At 40.3% G+C, this 24,360-nt stretch overlaps 1 protein-coding gene across 1 annotated transcript in view; it reads right to left on the bottom strand.

The window, feature by feature from the left end:
• The window catches only part of zcchc24 (zinc finger, CCHC domain containing 24), a 37,319-nt gene extending 13,021 nt beyond the window's left edge, over positions 1-24,298 (bottom strand). Inside the window, exons 1-2 of the mRNA XM_004077105.5 lie at positions 23,805-24,298; positions 20,946-21,146 (exon numbers count right to left, since the gene is read on the bottom strand). Coding sequence (XP_004077153.1) covers positions 20,946-21,146; positions 23,805-24,044 — 441 coding nt within the window. The 5' untranslated portion in view covers positions 24,045-24,298. The remainder of the gene's footprint in view (positions 1-20,945; positions 21,147-23,804) is intronic.
• Positions 24,299-24,360: the final 62 nt, after the last annotated feature.

Raw genomic sequence — 24,360 nt, 5'->3', positions numbered from 1 at the left:
TTCTTGTTTTTTGTGTGTGTATGTGGAAGGGGTGGGGAGGCAATACGTGTTTGAGTCGTCCTCGTCTAGACGACACCCACAGCGTGAAACGTACTGAAAGGTATGCAGCATAAGGCATCTGACCCTGAAATTATAGTTCATTGTGCCACAAAATCATCTAGAAGGCTGGCTCCAGATCAAATCTGAGCGACTTGTGTTGTGACCACTGGCAGATGTGGTCCAGACCATTGTCTGAGGCCAGAAGGTGATCTTGCATTTGTGTTGATCTTACATTCCAGGAAAAGAGTAATGATCAGCGGACAGACACAAGACTGTACACTGTCAGACGCTTGCCCCAAAGCCGAACCCTTAAGTCTTTGTCTCAGCAATAGACTGGACTGGCTTCTTTTAATATTAGATGCTCCTTACCAGAAAAAAATAAAGTAGCCATTGTAAAAAAAAAAAAGCCCTTTTCAAGGTGTAAATGTATTTATATTTTATTAAATTTACTTGAGAAAAGTTTTTTTTTATCAGTGTAAACTTTATGTATCTGACATTGTCAGTGGTAAAAACGTTAAAGACCCACTTCAAGGAAAATTGTGTTTTTGGGGTTTTTCACATTTTCTTGCAATGTTTTTCGGATGATTTGTTACATAGAAATATGTAGAATACGTAGAAAATACAATGGGCTGGCCCAAAAGCTCCCTGCTCCATTCTAAAGGATCCACTTGCAGACGACTAGATCCACGTACATCTTTGTTTTTCTCGTCCGAAGTGGCACCTGGTTCAAAACTCTGCAGCTGCAGAGCTCAGACATTGTTCGACGTTTTTCTTGCACTGGTAATATTAGGTTGGGTTGTGAGGGGCCGTAAGCTAGTGGGAGAGCGTGTTAACAGATAGCAAAGCTGTAGGTGACGGGTCCCGACCACAGTTTTGTAGCCATAGGCCAAAAAAACAGTTCTCTGTTGGATGTATAAGAACATTGGTGTAATGTGTATCTCCTGTCTATTTGGTATGTAGCACTAAGAAAACATGATTTCTTAGTTGAATCCATAGGTGTCCAATGTAACAAATAAGATTTTTTTTATAGTCACTGCAGGATTTTCTGGATTAGACTGCTTTTTATACACAAGGTTTTACACTTAACTCAAGCTTTATTGTTCTAAATGGTCATAGCCATGTGGTAATTTAAATATAAATGCAAATCTTTACACTGATTTGACCTGGTAACAGGAAAACTTTAAGGGGAAACCGTTTGCCTGTCAGATAAATGAGAACAAAAGTAAATGGAATCTTGTTAACCCATGAAGTAACGGGTAGATAAGGGTACCTGTCATAAACATGGGATTCCCCATAAACTGCAAAATGGTCTAACTGTTTTATTTCAATACTTTTTTCAATTCGGCGGTGGATGCACTCTTTACTTATGACAACTGATACTCATTTTATTTTATATTTAAACCTTAAATTGCACAAACTGGCTAGTTTTGCTAGCTAATCATCACATCCTAAAACAATGGTGGGTTTAGTTCAATTTTGGAGAAGAAAAAAAAAGTTCAGTGACATTGTGTTTAGTTAAACACAAATTTAAAATAAAATAAGACAACTAAAAGGCGCAAAAAGTTGCATTCTTCAAATGACCACTGGAAGCAGGTTTCTAAAGGAAGCAATATGTGATTGGCTTCCGTTTTAAACTAAATTTATACCAGTAATATTTATTTAGTTTAGTTTAGTTAGTTTTTAGCTTTGTAAAATGAACATAGTTGCTAATAATCTGTCTTTGCAGCACCATTCTAACATTGCACTGTTTGGTCTACCCCTTTCATTTGGTACGTATTCTGCCTCTGATTCAACTAAACTATCTCCTGGGGGCGTCAAATACGGAGCAGAATATTAGGCTGTTGCGGAATGACCCTTTTATAGGTCACACAGAAGTGTTAAGATGTTGGCAAAAGGAATAGCCCCACCAAAAGAGCGTTTGACTACGGCCTCCAAAAAATCTACATGGATAGATTTTATTTGGATAAAAAAGGTAGGTAAATAAAATCCACAGTGTTTTTCTTTATACATTATATAAAGAATTGTGGAATTTGTTAAAAAAAAAAGTAGGGAACCAACAAGTTTTAAGTACCGTAAATACTTTGGCCAAATTCTTGCAAAACAGTTGCCAATTGCCAAATGACTTACAAAATGCTCCCATTCTGACCCCCATATGTGTTAAATAGATTTACTGTTACAATTCATGACATCTTTTGGCCATCCACCTCTCTGACATCATAGCAAAACCAGATAAAAGACCTGAGCGTGCACGGTAACCAAAACTGGGGGCCATAGAAGGGCATGCAGATGGCCAGGGTTTAAAGTCTCACACAAGAATGACACTGTCACTGCCTCAGCTGTGTCGCACTGCGAACAGAACAAGCATTTTTTTTGTCTGCTGTTTCCGCTGCTGGGGTAAACAGCCACAACCTCGTGCCAGGACTTCAGCCAGGTGCAATTCAGACTATTTATCAATCCCAGCATGCACTCTAAGTTCTGAAAACACCCACTGTTTCCTGTGCATCTCTCTTTTTCCCTGCCATCTTTCTCAGCACGCTCTCCCTGGTCTGCCTCTTGCTGGTGCAGCTGCCTCTTTCTAATGCCTTTAAGAAAAAGAAAGTGACGAGGGGAGCAGGTGTGTCATTTAAGTGATCAATTTGTTTTCACTTAAGCACAATGCAACTCTGTTTGCTAAAAATAATTTGATCTGGGCAGAATAGTTGAAACAAGACAATAAACTCCGGTTATAAAAGTAAAACAAGAAAATTTGCAATCAGTAACCATTTGGCCTGGTTGAGCATGAGCAGGGTTACAAAAACTGCAATATATAAGATCTGGATAAGCTTGGATCAATTCTACATTTTACAACTTTCTCAAACCTACTTAAAAAAATCTATTTGTACGAACTATGGTGTAGTAAAATAATATTTAGGATCACCGAAATTCCCATAATGCTTTGTTTTCCCACTTTTTTTTTTTTTTTAAATGTCTTTGCCTCGAAAAAGATGTGGAACACCATTACAAAACAACATCTTGTTTTTCAAGAATCCGAGCTGCATTAATTCTCGCTGGCTGACGAAGTCTCAGAACTGCTGGACTGCTCCACAGCGTTCCAAACAGCTCCAATCACCAGCTAGCATCTGGAAACCATCAGTGTAAACAAAGGCGCAGCAGAGGCGCTCGGGCCTGCTCTGCCTCTTTGCATCCCCCAGGACATCACTCAGGGAGCAGTAAAAGAACGTCAAACCAGCCCAGGACCGGTGTGTATTGCATTACCATGTGCCCGTAAGCGTGGACAAGTGTGTGCATTTCTGTGTCTACTCATGTCCCGATCTCTGGCTCTGTATTTGGCTTGGCCGCAGTTCAGAAGGAGATATACAAACAGATACAGCGTATTGGGGTTCAGTCTCCTCTGTTAGCTTTGGGTCCTTTAGAGTTTTTGTTTGGTTTGCTCATTAAGCGTAGTATTTCTGATAAGACGTCTAATTGCTTGAATGTGGTTTCAGTTAGCGTGCTAGCTTTGGAGGTCTGATGACTGCTGCATAGGGGTAAGGCAGAAACCTGGATGTGGTTTGGAGCTGAGAACTGTTTCTCCTCTGTGATACATCAAAAAAGATCAAAGCATTAATCACATCAGATTCTTGTCTTAGACATGACAAGGAAATATTTCCTGAGCTTTTCATAAACGTGTTTCAGTAACCTCATATCTATTAATCAAGTGGTTGGGTCATGTTCAGTTCAGCCTAAACCTCCAACATGTTTGTGGTGTTTTTGAACAGTAGACTTCTTTAAGACCTATGCGCATATTCCAAACCAAGCGGCTTGAATTGCCGCTACAAATGCTGAGATAAGCATTCTTATCTTGTGCAACTGTCTCTATTTATAAACCAAGGAATTACACATCATGTGGTCCACACAACATCAATCACAAACAGTATAACCAACATTCAAGGAAACACAACCAAGCTAACAACAAAAAAAAGGCCCAGTGTTGGATTCATTCAGGTTTCACAAACAAACAAAAAAATAAAAGTGCTGAGAGGGATGGGTATCGCTCCCTAAGTCCAGCATGCAATTGACTTTTCAAAGTTCACAGAAAAATTGTTATCTTTCCATAACAAAACCAATTTTGTTAGGTTATGAGAAACAGTAAAGGATTATCTTAAATGGAGCAAAGGTGGAACTTTCAATTATAAAATTCAAAAGATCACTGAAAAGTATAAATAAGGGTTCGATTCCCAGGGGCCGCAATGAGCTTCATCCAGTGTGGGTCCTTGGGCAAGACCCTTCACGCTACTCCTCAAGTCTGGGTTCTCCTGTGCCTGTCCCTACCCCTGATGAAATACAGGGTTGTGTCAGGAAGGGCATGCAGCATAAAATCTCTGCTAAAACCACCTGTGTGAATTAGTGAAATCTTACCTTTTGGTGTATCCTGATATACCGAAAGGTGGACAACAAGAGTTAAAAGTGAAAAGAAAAGCGTTTTTATTTTTGTCTGAGATAAATAGGGGGGAGAAAAGGATAAGAGGAAAACTGCTTTTGATATATTAGTGTTGCATTTTCAAAATAAAGCACTTCAATTTTATTAAGATGATCCAGAATGCAGATTACCTCCAAGGGTAAATTGAAAATGCAATTTTATTATTTAGTTTCTTTATATATGTCCTTCATCATTAGAAAAATGCCTCGAGACCATGTTAAAAACAACAAAAACACAATTTTCTTTGATAAATAACTTTAAAGTGGTGCTATCATAGAAGCAAATTCTAGTTGTTTCTATGTTTAAATATGCCTAAAACTTTTGCCGAAATTTCCCCTCAGGTCTTATATAAGGGAAGTAGCAGAGAGTTTTTTGTACAGGTGTATATTAATCTAGAATGCCGAAAGAAACCAGAACAATCTTTGTCCAACATCTAATCCTCAGCTCTTTGGAACCTGCGGTCTAACCTGACAACATTTCCTGATATCATCACAAAGCAACGCGCTCCTCAAAATGTTAAGTAGAAAACATTGGTGAAGCCTGTTCAGATTGGAGTAAGCACTAACCTCGTCCTACGTGTTGGGTGGTCATGGTGCAGAGGTAGAGTGGTACACATCTGATCAGTAGAACACAGATTCAGTTCCCTCACTGTCCATCCATGTGTGGAAGTGTCCGTGGGTAAGACACTGAACCCCACATTGCTCCTAGTGGTTATAAGTTGGCAACAGGGTTAGACAGCGGAGCCACCATCAGTGTGTGAATGTGTGTGTGCATGGGTAAAAGGGATTGTGACAGCAAAGTGCTTTGAACCTTATAAAATGGTAGTAATGCGCTATATATGAATACGCCATTTACCTTTTACAGGTTTTCCTTTCTGATTTCAGGTTCACCACTGATCATCACCTTTTCTGGATGTTTTTGTACCCCATTGTGACAAAGAAATGGTCTTCTGACAAAAAGATTTTGCTTGGTCAAGTACAAGTTTTTAAAGATGTGAGCTTATGGTAAAAAAAAAAAAAAAACGGTTCTGGGTCTTAGAATGCACAAACTGAGGTTCTGCGATGGTCGCAAAACCACAAACAAGCTCTCAACAGGTTTTCAGATGTAGTAAAGTCCTGCAACTTCTGTGCAGTCTGTTCTTAAACTTGCTATTCATTTCAAACAGCAAAAGGTAAGCTGAGACAGTAGAACCAAAGAGAAAATATCCCACATCCATCAGTCATGTAGATAAGAGGATTGGTTTGGCTAGAAAATATTTAAAATACTGGATTTTCTTAAATGTCATGTTTTTATCTTTAACTTAAACAACATATTTTAATCAGAAGATTAAATGTGCTGAAGAATAATAATAATATTTTTTAATAGCTACTGCTCATATGCTTACCTAGACTGACGGGATCCCAGCTAAATCCTCTCTAATAATATTATTCCTTTCTAATGAAAATTGGTGACCAGCAATTTCACGTTGTTTTGATAAACTGGAAAGAAAGATTTTGTTTTATAAGATCTGAGGAGGTTATGTCCTCCTATCATAATAAACAAACTTTGTGTTGGATTTTGACCAACTCAGGATTCCATATCTATATGCTGATACCACAGGTGCCCCAAAGGGTAACTTGACACTGTGAACTCCTGGTTTACTGTGCAGAGCGTGCACATGTTCACATTTTTCTCCTTGGTAAAAAGCCCACATCACTGGTGTCCAAGACAGCTGCAAAGGCATAACACCAGGATCACTTGCTCTTTGCCAAAGCCCAAATCCTAAATTCCTAGATTTCCACAATGCAGCTTTCCTAATTGGCCACGGCTCTCAATATCATGTTTTCAGATGACTAATGGATACTCTTGAGAGTAAATGGCGTAAACTTGTATGCCGTTTTTCTACCCTATATTAAGGCTCAGAGCGCTTTACAGTCACTCTACAGACTAATGGAGAAAGAGATGTGCGGGAACCGATTCAACAGAGCTTTACGGCTCGACCTGTGTGCTACAGCCACATCGAGTCAACTTTTTGAGTTATTAAAAGAATGCTCCCCGGTTTTTCTAACTGGTAGTTTTACCAAGTCATCTTCGTCCTTCATTCATAAAAAACACAAACACTAGTCAGAAAGTGTCCTTGTTAAATACAGAAACTCTGTTCCATTAGCGCACCAGCAGATCAGGGAAGCTGCCTCACACAGGTTTATCACTGTCCCACAGCAAACTTAATTTACGGGGCATTAAATACTAAGTGTGTCAGTGAATTCCCCCTACTGCATTTACTAGCCTTGGACTTAGCAACAGTGTCTCTAGACCCAGCAAGTTGTGCAGCTGCATGGGAGCATTGGGTTACCAGACTGGTGAATGACAAGAGCAGGTTGGGTGGCAGCCTGCAGCATACAGAGGTGTACAAAACATTTTCAACCACCACAGGAAGTCCATGCTACCGCTGTTGATGTTTGCATGTATCCTGCATGTGTCATCTGCAGTTCCTGTGTGCATTTGGGAGCAAATAGTCACTCCACTGTATATGTGTTGTTAATGTTCTTTCGGTCCCTGTTTTATATTGGATCTACTGTATAACCACTTAAAATATAATAACTTTACAGGTGGCGATCAAACCAACTTTTCGTTTGTATTTTGTTTGCTTTCTTTTACAAACCATGTCTCAAGCATGTCCCTTGCATCACAGATAAGCGTTATCTGTTTACAAAGCAGGCCCTGCTTGGCCTCAGTTATGGTCTTCAAGCAACTTGACTGAGTGTGTTAGAGCAGAGACAGATGCAAGGCCCTCATAGACTTTGCTGGGACTGGAAGGAAGATCAGGGGTCACTCTGTAAAAACATTCCCATGGAGCACCTCCCCCCAGCCCTCATCCCTGCCAGAACCTTCTTGACACGCTGCAGCAGAAGTGCAATACACACAGAAAGGGCAGACAGTGAAGCTTTCCTACCAAAATATTAGCCATTTGTTGAGGCAAATGATAAGTACAGTCACCACTTTATTCATAAAAAGTACAAATATCACACAATATAAATATATTGTATGAGCGATGATCAAAAATAAAGAATACTGTAGTTATGAAAGTATACTACTTTTTTCCAACAATGACCATCCTTCTACCTTTATACTATCATACTTTTAATGAATAGTACATCAAATGTTACTGTATTTGTTTGGACTATAAGTCGCTCCTGAGTATAAATCACAGCACCAGACAAAAGCATATAAAGAAGAAGAAAAAAATCATACACAAGTGGCACTTTTGAGAGAAATTTACTCAACAAATGCTAATATTTATATTTTTAAAATAAACATATAAGTCGCATTTGAGCATAAGTCGAACCCCAATCAAACGATGCAAAAAATGTGACTTATACTCCAAAAAATACGGTACCCAATATAAAGCCTCTACTTTATCAAATATTTTAACAAATAAATTAATAAATATTTGTTAATCTCGGTTTTAAAATTGCAATTATAACTTTAAAGAAACTTTGAAAAGTAAAGTTTGTGGTAGTTTTAGATGGTAATAGTTTAATTATTAAAGTAACCAGCCATTGTATGTTTCTAAAAGAGGCTTTATGTCTTTTTTTGCAGATTGCTCTCCATCCAATTAGACATTTTGTTTCTATCATTTTGCCTATTTTTTAAAGACACTAAAGTTCTAAAGAGTAAAAATGCAGCAATGACTTTTGACGGTGAGGAAGACGTACCAAAAACAAAATAAAATGGCTGTTAAATCAAAAGCTCAAATACCTGTAAGTGTTGATGTAAAGACACAGAGAATATATATCATCCTCTGGGAGGTTTTGTTGTTGTAATTCTTTTTTTTTCTTGGACACCAAGGCTCTGTCCAAACATACTTGAGTCTGATGCACCACTGTGATGCAGTAAGGGCCCTGTAGAGAGAACAATGCAGGCCTGCCTTCCTGACCTCTCCGTCTAGCAAATCCTACAGGCATACAATGAGAGCCTTAATTGCCAGACTCAATTCCCACCGCTAGGGCTTTCCCCAATGGAACCCATTCAGAATCCCAGTCACTCCCCAAGGTGCCCATTCAAGCACGACACAAAGCTGTCAGTGTCAGTCCCTGATCTCTTGACATAAACTCCAGTGCAGAGCCCCAACACTGTTTTTCTAGTCTGTTCTTCCATCATTTACCATTTTATTACAAAATAATATTCCTTGTTACAGTTTATCGAAAAATCGATAAACCAGTGAAGATAAGCACAAAAATAAGTTGACTATTAGGTACATATTATATTTAACTGGTTTTGCCTTAGTTTCAAGACAAGATATAAAGAATAGAGCTGGCCTAGTTTTCTCCTAACTTAAAAAAATACATTTAATATTGTGACACATAAGAGACTCAAGTAGATTATTTATTTCATTTTGATATCCAATGCCAGCCCAGCAGTGCCATCATATTATTAACAGTTCCCTGTTTATTCCATCTAAATTTACCTGCCTGGTTGTCATAACAGAGTGCTGCCTACCAGAAATAAGGTTTTTGGTGTCACGGTTAACCAAACAGGAAGTGCTGTGACTGTTGTCTCAGCAAAAAAGAAGAGGAAGAATGGGATTTCTGCTCAGAACACAAACCAGCTGGCAGGAAACCACGCTTTTATCATTCTTTTAAGTTTGATTTCCTTTCAGGGGAAGTTCTCTCATTCCCCTTTTACTCATCCTCTGTATCCCAGCTTTTGTGCCATTCTCAAGCTCTGCACCCTCTGACACAGGCTGAACTCTGTAGCACCGACTGGCATATGGGGTGGGGTGGTGGGGGGGTGTTTTATGCTGTGCCTTACTGCCACAGCGTATAACAACAGCCCTGTCAGCAACAGCTGCCCCCAGAGCCGCAGAGATCAAACGGGTAGAATGTGGGGCGTTTTTGGGGACAAATGTTTGAATGTGACTGTGGTGTTGAAAGGTGGGATGCTCATCAAGTTAATTTAATGAAACATGAATGAAAAAAAATGACAGGATCCCAGACAACATGTGTCTTTTTTGACATCTTTTAGTGAAAGGAAATGATGTTTATAAAGATCTTTGAAAGCTTTTTATATTTATTATATTCTACTTTTTATCGTGTTAAACTCATGAACCTTCACCAGGTTCAAGGCCTTTTATAATTGTGATCCTAAAAGCATTTGCACAAACTAAAATGTTGCAATTAACAAAACACTTAAAGTCCCAAAATTATTTTTATATATAAAAACGTTCTAAGTGGTGTTTTATTATTTGTTTGATTATGACATTGTTTAACCAAAATCCCACAATCTAAATGGCTTAAAAAGTCATATTTCATGTTTATCTCAAGCCACTGTTTCCAAAATCTCATCTACATGGGCGTGGCCATTGGTGCTGAGCTGATTAGCCCCGCCCTTGATCCATCGCTTTCTGCAAGCTGCGTCTTACATAAGTAATAAGCTAGACACAAGGGGAGGGGGGCACAAACGACACCGACTGACAGTCTCGATTCTCAAAGGTTTATCTGTAGCGATAAAGAAACGATGTAAATTGACACATTTTTGAACAATGTGCGGAATGACAGCACGAATGTGTACTAGACCCTGCTGTTTAATAAATTACACACAAAAAAGAACTTTGATAAGCCCATGAAAATGCTTTGAGTTACAATCTAACCTAGGCTACATTACACCAGCAGGCAACACTGGCTGTGGCTCAGAACTGATCTGATGCCAACACATGCAGATTGTTGAATTCACTCGCACAGCAAATAAAATGAAATGCCATAAAGAAAGTGACCATTCTAACGTAGTTTTTGAAAGACGTGTTGCCAGTGCTGAACGTTTTTCTTAGCCACACGGACCCAGAGGAACGGTTAAGTTTAGGATTACAGGTTACGTTAAACTGCATTCACAACGAATGCCATTCACAGCAGAGGTGGCCAGTTTCAGTGTAAGTAAATGGTACACCTCAATCTGAGGTCCAGCGGCGCAATTTGAGCAGCGGGCGCCTTGCGAAGACCTGGCAGCAGTGCGTTTTCAGCGGCATGCTGCAATTTGGTACCCGTCTAAACCAAATTGTCCATCAGTACCGATCCCGGCTACTGTTGGGCGAAGGCAGGCGCACGGATCCTGATCAACATGCTGGTTCCCGGCAGGCGAGTTGTCAGCCAGACAGAGACACGCTGCAGGATGAGGAGCCACCCTGCTCGGGCCTCCTGAACTTTATATTTTTTTATTATTTTCATCGAGGCAATCATAAAAAAAAGGTCCCCTAATTTTAATCTTTTTTTATTTTTAACCTCTCTGGTTAATGCAGGACAGCTGGCCTTCAAGCTCAGTCAGAGAGAGAACACAAATGCGAACACATTGCTAATGGGACTTTCACTTTAAGTATAATTTTAAATAAAGAGCAATATTGGAGCTATGTAGCTGTACAGTTTTGAATCTATTTGTCTGCAAGTTGATGGATCAAAATAGAGCAGGAAATAGAGCAGGGAGCATTAGGCCCACTGACTGTAGCACCGATGTCACTGCTGCTAGCTTTTTCCTAGTGCATTATTTGTCTGCTCCTGATTTACATCTATTTGAATGGAAAAATAAAAGAAAATCCAGTTTTATTCTTAATTTTCTTCATATACATGCATGTCTTCTATCATCAGAAAAATGCTACAAGAACATGTTTCATTGGATCGGGTCCATTAGAGTATTTTTATTTATTCTTGATACTTTTTCTTGATGATCCTACAGAATTTGAACCATCACCAATAAAATGTTTGTGCACTCAACTCCTTAAATATACATAGAAAAGTCCATTGAAGCTGCAAAGCTTTATCAAGTTTTACTTTAATTTTCAAAAAACAGGAAATTAAGAGAACAGGCCCACAACTGACATCCTTTTTTTTCCATAAGTAAACCTCACATTTTGCGGTGCATTGGTTCAACACTTGTAAATTATAAGCTAGAGATGTGTTGTTGACACATTACACCCCCCCACCACCACCATGGTACCTTCACTATACTAATTCAAACACCAACTGGAGCATTGCAGCGTTTGCACAATTATCCTAGCATGACTGCCAGCAGAGACTGAAAAGAACCACAGCTTTTTCACAGGCAAACACTTTGAAAGGAAACCTTAAAAAGTAAATATGTGTTTTGAGAACAACGACCCCTAATATTTACTCTGGTAGGCCATAATGACAAGCCATTAAGTTTATCGCTCCAACTTAAGGAAAGGCACACATTTTTGCAACTCGCACATTACCCAAGGTGCTCTTTGCTTGTGGTGTGAAAAGACTGACACTTCCCAGCACTCCCCAGGTCTCCAAGTCGTTACAGGAGATTATGGTGACCATTTGTCCCAAAGAAAACACTGCTGTTGAGTTTAACACCACATGGAGTGTGAGGCCTTGCACTGATTGGCATATGGTCACTGATAAACATCAGACAAGTGCTGAGGTTGCTTTGGCCAAATCACAGAGGTTTTCCTGACTGAATACCGGCCACAGTGATAAGAGGAAGCATCGGCACATGTGCATATCAAACTGAAAGTCAGTCTCAAGGCCTGTTCACACCGGGACGAATTTCGCCGGCGATTTTCGCCGACGTTTAACGCCTCGTGACTAAACAAAGGGCCCCAATGAGAGTGTGCACACCGACGCGAAAAAACGCCAGGCGTTAAAGCGTCGAAAAAAAAAAACGCCTCGGGTTCGTTTTTTTTTTTCGACGCGTCGCGTCGAAATCTACTCGACCAATGAGAATGGCGCTTTTGCTCACGTGTCTGGAGCTTCTGAAGTTACAGTAAAACACAACTTGGGGGCGCTCAAACAAAACTGCGTTGCTGAGCACACATACCAGCGAAGAAGATAGACGCCAAGTAGCGTCTACACAGCCGCGAAGCAATAATGACGGACATTCTAAAACATCCCCGAACCAAGCACCAGTTGGAGCTACTGGTGCTTGAAATATTCATGTTTTCTTTGTTTGATTCTGACAAGCGTGTAAATACTTGCTCTCTTCTTCTGAGTGAAAAGCGACTTTAGGAAGCGTAAAGTTGCGCAGCGCCACCTTGTGTACAGGAGTATTTCGGTTTTACATTAAGCGCCATCTAATGTCAGGGAATGAAATTGCATGTTCACTCCACTCATCGTCAGCGAAAATCGCCTGGGTGTGAACACAAAAAACGTGGCGAAAAACGCTGGCGAATAACGCCTGGCGAATATTCGTCCCGGTGTGTACGGGCCTTCAGTCATCCAGCACACTTTTAGTAATAAATCTGACTGAATCATGCCCCAACATATGTCACAATTTTGTTAATTTCCATGCAAACACAGTGCCTGATGTAGGTATGACTGCTGACACAACTGGAAAATAAACTTCAAAATACATTTAGAAATGGGTGCTCTATGTTGCATGACACAACAAAATCTCATTCCAGTAAAACAGTAACAATTTAAACAAAGACAGATTTTACTGGTGTGATAAAGAAAGATCTGTATGTGGATCACTAGGCCCCATGTGTTTCTGATCTGCTCAATAACTCTGAGGCTCCAGGCCCCGTTCTCTTTTTTTAATCTGCTCTCGCTGCTATTTTCTACAAGTGGGTGCATGCAGTACATAACATTCAGGATTAAAGTAAAGTCATTGCTTTAGCATGGATAATAAATTGAGGTTGTTTCACAGCAGGACAGTAAAAAAAATGTCACTTACAGCTTCTTTTGTTTCTAGTTTTAAAAAGGAACAATAAAGTTGTATTCATTTACAGACTTAGCTCTGTTGCAGATAGCGTAATATTTTGGATGGCATGATTTCATGCTTTTGCAGTTATGTTTTTTAGCTGTCTTCTGATTATCAGTAAACAACTAGTCTTATCGACTTAGCTTTAACTCCACTGTTTACCTTCTTCCGACTACTGTTACTCTTCAACTGTTGATGCAATCAACGTAAATCATCTGATTCTGTCGCGGAGAAAAGTGACTTTGCACCAATATACAACACTTCACAGCAACACTTTACGTATGTGTTGCATAATGTTACTGCTAAAATTCTGCTTATGTGAACATATTTTTGTGTTTTTTAAATAAAATATATTGCCTGAAAACCTTTGCTTAGAGTTGACAAATACTTGGATATGGACCACAAAACCTAAGCCATGGCTTTGCAATTTTGGAATTGTATCTGGTTGTGCTTGATCATTTCAATCAGTAGCATTGAAAATCATGTTGGTTTTTTTTATGTTCTTGTGGAATTTTTCTGATGGTGGAGGACGTATGTTGAAAAGATTAGGCTCAAAATCCCATTTCTGAGGATTTCTTTATGAATCTGGAGTATCAAAACTCGGAGGGGAATTTCTGATGAACTACTGCCACTTTGCAGTAACTATGTTCTAGAGAATGATACCGATTTCTTTGATTTCGGCTAAAAACAGCTAAACATAATTAATAATACAAGACCACTGGGAAAGCTTTCACAATAGATCAAAAGATTATCAGACTGATCGATCTGGTTGGATAAATCAATTCATTGATCAATCAATTCATTGATCAATCAATTCATTGATTTATCATTACACCCTCACATTATTTAAAGGATTTAAATAAGAGATTTTACCCAGAAACGTTTGTCACATCTACTGAATATTAGTTATTTAAAACACATTTACAAACTGTGAAAGGAGTTTTTTACACAGGGCTGTGTGGTCCACACCAACTTGTTTTCTCAAAAAGTGTGAAAGCTCATGCTGGTTCTACTAGTTTGATTTCTTTGCTTTTTCTGGTCAATACTTACACGGTAACTGCATGTTGTTTGGTACACCATCAACAGTGCAGTGTAATTGATCAAAGTAAAAGTGTGATATTTTTCCACATTTACTACACATTTGAGCTCAATCTGATAGATTATCCAAAAAGAAAAGTCCCCTTACCAACGTTTTTTGTTAATCTCAGATGCATCATATTTGGTTGTTTTCTTATAAATCCTTCTTTTAACCACAATTATTAAGAAAATACAACATGAAATGCTTGAGCCTGAAAAGGCCTGCTATTGAAATGATAATTGATCCTTTTTGTCTTTTGTTCTGAGCACACCACACCAAATTTCTTCTTGATGAGATCTCCAATACGAATCCACGAATCCATCTGCCAACCAAACATTTCTCCAGTTTGTGATGCTCAGAGCCCTCTAGAAACTTTTAATCCGACATTTGTGTAGTTAAAGTCATATTCTTGTCTGTGTGGTTACTTCCACTAAAGAGTGATGACTATAAACCTACTTAACTGTGCTGCAAATATTGAACTAAAGAATTAAATAATTATTCAATGAGGTTTAAGACAAAAGAAAAAATATATGCCAATGTTCTCTAAGATTTTTATGGAAACATTTATTATAAAAAGTTAAAAAATATCCCAACCCATATCAGTCAAGGTAGATGTCATTTTTCATGAAAGAGACTTTATTTTTACAATATTTAAACTAGAATTAACCACACCTCATCACCAACCTTAAAAAAATGCAAATCTATTTTCTTGTAATTTAATTGACTATGAAAGTGAAAAATAAGCAAGCAAGAAAAACCTGAAGTACCTGCAATGTGTGAACATGAAAAATGCTGTTTTTGGTTTTTAATTTTCCAGTTATTAAACATTTATAAAGAAATGAAAAAAGACCTACAATAGTAAAAGAATGAACAAAAAAGCAGGAATATTTTTGTGATTCAGGACACCACCTTTTGACAAAGAAAAAGACAAGAAAATCTCCACCTTTATTCACAAACCTGCACTGCTGCAAGTATATTTTCCATGAGTTAGTCTCTGTTGAGATTTCACTACATCAGTCACAGAATAAAGGCAGGTCCAAATGTTCAGAAAGTTATTCCATCTCACGAAACTGAATCATGAGAAAAAGGAAGGGCGTCTTGGATTCAGGTATTGCAGAGAGAGGTTTTCTGCTCGTAACCAGAAAAGCGACCTCATTTTCCAAATAAAAGCTAGTTTGCATAACACCTCTGTCCCTATGACAGGGAAAAGGGGGCAGCTGCTGCCAGGCCTGTGGCTTTCACTCAGCTACAACAGTTCTGTCTCTCCACCCACAGCATTGCTCTGCGTGTTTCCAATACCAACAAGTTACAGCAAAATCAAAGAATTTACCTACATTAAGAGTCTTAGTAAAGAGTAGAGGAAGAGACGTAAAACAGAAGGCTAAACCTGCCTTCCAAATGGGATTTTGCCTGCTGGACCGTCATGACAAACTTAGCAATGTGCAGGGAAGCTGGAGCCTCTGCTTTTACTGGCAACAACATGTCTGGACAACACAAACTAGGGAAACACTAAACGTACGAGCAGACTATGCCAGGAAATGGGATGCAGTGCAAATGGAAGGTAAATTCGGGGAGAGAAAAAGCAGGAGACACTGATATGTTTTGAAAGATTAATGAACTGTGCAGGTTTGAAGAGTTTAGGTGGTGATCTGAAAGAATGGATGACTTCATTGCAAACTTCATTTGACAACTTCACTGTCCCGTGATTTGCTTAAAAAGTCAAGAGATGTGTAAAGCTAAAATGGTTTCTCCTTACCGATCTGCTTTATGGTCATAATTAATAATGACATTAGGCATACTGTGAAAAACTATTCGCACCCAAACTTTAAAAAAAAAAGAAAGAAAAAAAACATTGACAAATCACAGAAATGAACTACATGAGCAGAAATTGAATGGTAGTATCTGGTTGGAGATTATATTATGCTGCAATAATTATTTTCAAATAAGAAATTTTTACTTGTTGTTGTCTTAATTTTTTTTTTTTAAATCCAGTAATATTTTAGGGTGAACAGACTGTTTAAGACTGTTCATTGCATCTCAGCTGGATAACAATCCAATTCTACGTTCAGACATTCGGAAATGTGCGTTCAAGCGACCGTCTATAATGACTAGTGTTAGAAAAACGTGCGTATATGTGGTTTTTGGGCTTTTGCGTTGAAAACTCTCGCTCTCTGATCCTTTTCTTTATATATGTCCTCTATCATCAGAAAAAAATATGTTAAAAAGCCGATTTTCATTGGGGTGGGTCTTTGAGCTGTTGACCGTTATCTTGAGGTCATAACCGATGGCAAGATGTTTGGTGAATGGCAGAACTAGTGGTTTGATCCCAAGGCTCTTAAACTAAAATGTTCCATACCACTACACTACCACCACAATGATATTGTTTTTTTGAAAATGCTATTTGTCTGTTGTTGTTGTTTGGCCAGCTATAATAGTATGCAAACTCTTTACACAGTTTGACTTTTGGCTCACTAGTGCAGCCATCCCAGTGGCTTTGAGGTGAAGAATTCACCCTGAGAACGGGATCTGTTGAATCACCAAAAGGCTCCGGAGCAGGGGTCAGCTGTGTCTCACCGCTCCCACATGGGGGAGTCAAATGTGGAAAAACAAATTTTGTTCACTCAGATGTTTGACAGCTTTTGGGCAAAGGTGAGATGAGATTTTGTTCTCTTTGATCAGCAGTGGATTTCACCTTGGAATTCTCCTCTTGGATGTCAGTTTTATTCAGTTTCTCTCAATGTGGAACCACGAATACTAATGTTTAACTGTGAAGCTTGTAGTTCTCTATGTGTTATTCTGACATTTTTATGCCCTTGTGATGGAGACTGACTACTCCTAAAATAAATTTTGGTGGACACTTATCTTTTTACATAGAGCCAGGCAGATTCTGAAATTCATTTAATAAACAAAATCAACATTTGGTGTTAACTCTGCTTATTTTTTGTAACATGTTAAACTCAAATTGACAATCTAAGGTTGGGAAAATATGAAGATGGGATAAATTCTTTTTTACTGCTAAACATGATTGTTATTAAGTTATTATTAAATTATCAAGTCCCATTAAGTCCCACGAATTTGGGAATACTCTGTTTTGTACTTTCTTTCCTTCTTTACCAATATATATACCAATATACATATACCTATATATACCGTATTTTCCGGATTATAAATCGCTCCGGAGTATAAGTCGCACCAGCCCAAAAATGCATTATAAAGTAGAAAAAAACACAGATAAGTCGCACTGGACTATAAGTCGCATTTTGACGGGAAATTTATTTGACAAAATCTGAGACCAAGAACTAATAACTTGCACAACTGCATATGACACAATCATAGCAGACTGTTTATCTCATAATTTCACAGTAATTGTTTCTCATACTTATTTATTTATTCCTTTCATGAAGCATCATTGTCCAACTACTACTCTGTTTTCATCCTGTATTTGTAGAAACAGTTGTCATTTTTATTGCATTTCTGAATCTATGAAATCATTGGAAAATAGAATATTATGTTGTCAGCCTTCAAGATCTTACTGTAAAAAAGGTTTGCTGATTCTCTGAGTCACTTAACATACTCTTAACACTCAACATACCTCATACATCAAATTTAGCCAGGAACATCATCTCTGTTCCTCACAAATGAACATAACAGGAGGGTTAACAATGGATTTATTTCAATTTATTTCTAATATAAGTCGCTGCGGAGTATAAGTCGCACCCCTTGCCAAACTATGAAAAAAAGGGCGACTTCTAGTCCGGAAAATACGGTATATATATATATATATATTTAAGTAATGATGAACAATAAGTTTAGCGCTGCATTATAATACCAGGAATCTCAATTTCCAGGTTAAGTGTGCCACAGATGACGCAATTCCCTCACAGTGCAGTTTGGACCTGTCATGTAGATGTTTCATCAGTACATGGCTCTTTCACAGAGCTCCAGAGACCAGTCATCATACGTCATAAAGCAAGTCAAAGCATTTAAATCTCACATCTGCTTCCCATTACCATTCCATGCACAGAACGTAGGGGTTAGGGTAACTCAACCCAAACAAAAGGAGATATGAAAAAAGGGGAGAGGCATTATAGAGATACACAGAGAGGAGATTTAATCACAGGCAAAGGATAAAACTTAAATGCCACAGTTCCATGGTAGAGACGCATAGTTCTGCTCTTATAAAAATGGGTCACTTTCCAGTTACAGTCCCAACCGTGAAGGTTGAATTCACTAGAAGAAAAATTAAACTGTTAAAAAAACAACAACCCAGCAGTCCAATCTCTCATAACATACTCAATTTTTTCTTTTAACAGTTTTTTTGTACACCACAATATTCATTTATTTAAATATCTGTATGTGTATTTTTACTGTAGTGAGTTATGGATGACACCAACCAGGGACTTGTTCAAAATAGAAATTTGAACAAACATTTTCACTTTGTAGTAACAAAGACTTCTTATTTTTAAAGACCCATTCAAATGACCAACATGTTTTTGGTGTTTTTAGCATGTTCTTGTAGCATTTTTCTCATGATAGGGGACATATATAAAGAGAAAATAGAAAAAAAGCTTGTAGCTGTGAAGTAGGCGACAGTTGGCGGGCCACACGTTTGCTGCTCCGCTTCTTTCCGATGCATTTACTTGTAACCAAATGGATCCATGAACGTCTTTGTTTTACTCATCCAAGCTGAAATCTAGCTCAGAAATCCGCCCCAGAAGAGCGCCCACAGCCCTAGACGAGCACCTCATGACCACCCAGGAGTTCTGGGCGTCCCCCCACCCCAACCCCAGGTACAAGCCAGGACCCCCCAAAGGAGACCCGCCCCGCGCTCCAGGCACCCACCCACCCGACTCACGGTTGGTCCAGGAGAGAGCAAGGCAGGGGCCAGCCGCCCCCAGCCAGGAGGAGGACAACCAAGGGAAGAGGGGGTCCACAAGAAGTGTTGTAAACATGGCCCGACCAGGCTCAGACACAGTTGGAAATTTGGCGAGGCCCAGCGCTCAGGGGCAGGGTCCAGAACCCACACAACAGGGACACGAACACCCCCAAGCTCAGATGTAATGTGATTCCCGGCTCCTGGTCTTGCCAGAGAGATCAGGGATCCGTCTCCCTGCGTGGAGAGAGGGCTGCCGGGCCGAGGAAGCCAGCACCCAGGGAACACGGCCGCTGTTGCCAAGGGCCCAATACCCCCTACCAGGGATGGGGTAGGGGACAGATGGTCCGAGGTCCTACCTTCCTTGTGAAATGCATGTGTGTGTGTTTGTAAGGGTGTGTGTGTGCATGTATGTGTATTTGTATTGGAGTGTATACTTTGAGGGGTAAAGGGTGTGTGTACTAAGGGGGTGCAGTTAAAATTGACGGGTAGGGCACTGAGAGGACATCACTCCCAGCAAGCAGTGATGTCACCCCCCTACCAAGGGCCCTACATGTCTAAGGTGCAATTAAAAACGAGAGGGGGAGGGGGGGCTATTCCATACGGTAACCATGGGACGGGGAACACTGCCAAGTGGCTCCTCCCCCCAAGCTGCATCGTAGGCTGAACAACCCCCCCCCCCATCACCCTAATAAGAGAATACCGGTATATGAGGAAGAGGGTAAGTCGGGGGCAGCTAGTAGACTGTCCCCCGGTGGTCAAACAGCCCCCCCCCCCCCCCCCCCCCCCAGCATAGCGCTTAGGTCTCCTCAGCCCAGGGGTCCCATCCCCCGAAGTGCCGAACCCCAGGCCCCGCACTACCCACCCCACAAAGAGAGAGAGGAGCCAGAAAGCGCCGCACCCCTCTGGAGCAAGCCCAGGCTCCCGCCCCAAGGCACCGGCCCTGGGAGAGCTCTGAGCAGGCCTCGACGGGACCAAGGCAGACAACCAGCTAGAGCGACCGCCGATTGCCTCAGCGGAGACCCCGACCCATTAAACCTCCAAGGTCCCGTACCGATAGTGGGCCCTCCACCTCTCCCAGGCAGCTCTTAACCCCCCACCGGACACCGGAAGGCCACGACCCCCAAACCACGGCAGACAGACAAGGAGCAGCGACGACCAGGCATCCCACCCCCTAAGTCATGGAGTTAGCTATGGGAGACCAGAGACTGAATTCTTTCCAAGTTACTTGAACTTTGGTCTGACATACGGCAACCATGGCATGCAAGACAGCATGTATGTAATGCATATCCTTTTGTAGGTTACATTTGTTAGGAGGTCCTTCTATTTCTTCTGTGCAGCTGCACCTTTAAACACATTTTGCAGGAAACCTTTAAAAACCTTTGATTCGTGTGTTCTCTACAGGTGTTGAACATTGTGAGAAAATATGCACATCTATATTTTAACGTGTTTATTTGAACATATTTATTTGTGCTACGTAATACTTTGCCAGTTAAGATGCACACAAATACACACATTGACAGGCACCCACACACATGCGCACACACACGACTGCAGAAGACAGAGGCCAGCCTGTTTAACAAGTGGGTCACACCAGGTCCTAAAAGAGCTAAAGAGAGTCAGGCAGAGAAAGAAAGGCAGGCTGGGGCAACAACAGCTTTTGCTGCCACCACTGGTCTTCTGCAGGGGTTTAAGGATAGACTTTGGCATGAAAACATAAGATTTGTATTCAAGCATGTAAAATCTACAAAAAGAGAAACAAAATAGAGTAAATCGAAGGCCAAACTGCAGGTTGGAAGTCTCACCTGAGGGCAGTCCTTGATGTAATGACCCTTGTTGAAGCACAGGTGGCACAAGTAGTTGGGTGGAGGTCTTTTGTTGGGTTTCCTTGGCTCTGAAGAAAGGGAAAGGTCTGAGAAATGGTCCGTCAGGGAGTTGAGTCCATCTACGATGTTGTTCAGGGAGCCATAGGGTGACACATTCTTATAAATGTTGTTGTTTAAGGCCTACAAAACAACATCAGAAATGGATGTGACATTTTCTTTCACAGAAAACATCAAAACAGTTAATGGCATTACTCGTCTGCTTTGTTTTGTTTTCTTTTAATTCTCTGCTGCAACAAAAAATTAAGGCTAAAACAATCTTTCTGGATCGTTTTTCTTATTAAACTCGGAGCACTTGGCAAAAGGCCCAGCTGTGCTTATGAACTGGAAAAGTACTGAGAGAAAGATGGGGCTTTACAAAGAATGACTCATCATAAACAGGATGGGGGGGCATGTTTCTTCATCAGCCTGTGAAACATCATCAGTGTCACCACACATTGTTGGTGGTAAAGTGTCCGTGGTCAGACTTCGTAGTTTGCTTGGGGGCAAATCGAACAGCCTGACAAGCAACAACGCACACGGCGCCGGTCCGCAGAATATTAACAACTGTAAAAGCTTTGCTTGAAGTTGCTTGTTTCCTTTCTCATTCATGTCTTCATGACATCCAACAAACTACAGACAGGGACTTTTAAATGTCAAATAGTCAAGTAATCAGCTTTGGAAACCGAAAAAGAAAAAGTCTTTCCAGTCATCTGCCTTGAATTTTAACCATCTAACTCCTCTCAAAACAAGCCTCAAGTAAAGCCATCACTGAATGTGTAGGTATGTTGAAGTCCCCATTTTCAGCTCTTGATCACCACCCAGACCCATGCATCATTTTGGGACCCAGGTTTCTGTCGGGGAACTGATGTTACCGTCGATGTTTCATTTCACAGAACAGAAACGTTGGACCTGGCAGCTTGGCCACAAAAGCAAGCCAGCTCTTTATCTGGAGGCTGTAGGATCGCAGCGCTAAACAGCTCCAGCTTTAAGACTCATGTAGTCTCTGTAAATCACGCGTTTAGTTTCTCAGAGTTTTTCCATCATCTGTTACTGCTTGTGCTGTAATGTGTGCGCTTGTTATCATTTTTGTGTGTTTGGTAAGCTCGAGTGTCGGTGCTGATTTGGAAATTAGTTTAACAAATATAAAACAGAATGTGTTGCTTTTTTTTGCTGTTTCAAAACATCTATCCAAGCATCTGCAAATGTTGAGATCTGTGTATTTTAAGTACTTGCGTGTCCGTGGCATCATGAGGGGGTTAGGAGTGGCATTGGAAGGGACAATGAAGCTACATGTCCATCCCTCCTAGTGCGTTTTCAGTGCCGGGTGTCTAGAATACTTTGATGGCTGCATCAGCCACATAAATAGGACTGCATCACAGCGGTGTGTCAGGTTGCATCCTATAAAATGACACGTTTTATATTTTTACCACGTTCCATGAATATCACTTTCTTTCAGTGACAGATCGCTGCAGTGTGTACACTTTAGGGTAGCATACTCCTATACCTGCATTATACATATCCAATTCAAAATAGAAACAAATGTTGGGCACTTTGGATGAGTTAACTTTTTTAAACAGTTATCACCAGAAACAGTTTACACTAAAAATTTTGTTTTGTTTTGAAAAAGTTTTCTTAAGTAAAGACAGAACTTTCATCGTTAAAAATGACCAGAAAATCTGCTTTTTGTATCAAAGAAAATTGCAAGTAAAGAAAATCTATTGTGCTTTTTCTTAGTCAAATTAATTTATTGATTTCTCTAACCCAGCCCTAAAATGTAATGCATATTAAACATTGGTTTCATCTGATGACTCAACTACTGTTCAATTAATCTCCAATTGGGTTTTTAAACATCCCTAAGACTAGACAATGTTTGAACAGACCTCACAGGAGATAAAACATATTTAACTGTAAAACTCTATACTAAATTGACATTTTTCCTTAATTTAACTGTTGCATGATCTCTCACGGAGGAAAAAAAGACACTCATTTAATCATCCAACTGCAGCAGTGGTTTATTTTCCTTGGCTTGGTTTGCGTTGTAAGTTGCAAAATGCCCCGCACCCCTTAAACTATTTCCAGACCTAATGTGTTTTCAAAATCATATAGACTCCTCTGAACTGAACGGCATTGCACTGTTGCATGAAACCCGGTTTCTACACATCCTTTAATCAAAAGTGACTTCATGATCTCTCTGTTTGCAATCACATGGATAAACGTGGATGGTGAATCTACCATTTATGCACTACTTTCTGTGCATGTGTATTGTTGAGGGTGGGGTTGGGGTCCTGTTTGAAATCTAGACCCCATGTGCACTACCAGCATGTTTGTCCCTAAATTTACTCCCAGCTTCAAAAATAGACCATTTATAAACAAGAACTGATTTTGTGTGCACATCAACTGGATCTATTTGAAGAGGTCAGGGACAGCAGAGCTCAGGAAGGGATTGGAGTGGACAGCACTCTCCAGACAGGCCTGCATGGAAGTCTATTTAAATGCACTGCTCCTCTTTTTACTGCTGATCTATTTAATGTATACATGTACCGGTACTTAAATGTCCTGCCAGATTTCTGCAGCTTTCATGGAAAACAGTCATGCAAGATTTATGGGATCATTAGGCGAAGTGACGAACTTTTGCATTACTTTGTTATATAACAAATCAATAAGTTGAAAAATAATTCGATTATTCATTATTTTTAAAATGGCTTTGAGGTTGTATTCTCGATTAAAAATCCCAATCTTATATTCTGATTCCTCCTATTAAGCCAAAAGAATTATCCTTGCATTGTTTGTGAGTGTCACCTCGTTTCGCTGCAGCTGAAAGAAGTTGTTGAGATAGTTGGAGTTGAGGGAAGAGCTCAGATCTGTCGCTGCAGGAGTCTTGCTGAAGCTGTGATCCGGGTGGGAAGAGTTGGGTTCGGGTCGAAACGCGTCAAAGGCGCTGGTCTGGTGGGGGTCTTGCAAGGAGAGGTAGACCCAGTTGAGAAGCTGCGCGGGTTGGTACACGGAGGCACTCGTGTCTATGGCAGACAACAAGCTCATCTTTCAATTCAAGCGTATTCTCCACCGTCTTGGAAATCGTCTCGCTTTCCGCTCCCGTGCGCCCGCGGATGGACCTTTCGTCTTGCCGTAGAGCAGCACCCTGTCCTCCTCGCGCCGGGAGCTCCTCGTGCCCCAGTTGACTGTTACTCAGAAGTCATTGCGCTTCCATGTCAGTATTGAAAGTTTTCCTCTGCTCCCCATGGTCCGTTATCTTTTTCTGACACAGCAGGGCAGAGACTGTTTGAATGTGGAATGACCACAGCGCCGCCTCATCGAGGGCGATCAGCCAATCAGCGCCCGAGGTTTCTGAACACAC

This window comes from Oryzias latipes, chromosome 15, assembly GCF_053564925.1.
Source record: "Oryzias latipes strain Hd-rR chromosome 15, Olatipes_Hd-rR_3.1".
Lineage (NCBI taxonomy): Eukaryota > Metazoa > Chordata > Actinopteri > Beloniformes > Adrianichthyidae > Oryzias > Oryzias latipes.
Note: the sequence above shows the minus strand (reverse complement) of the source record. Positions and strands in the feature narration are given on the sequence as shown.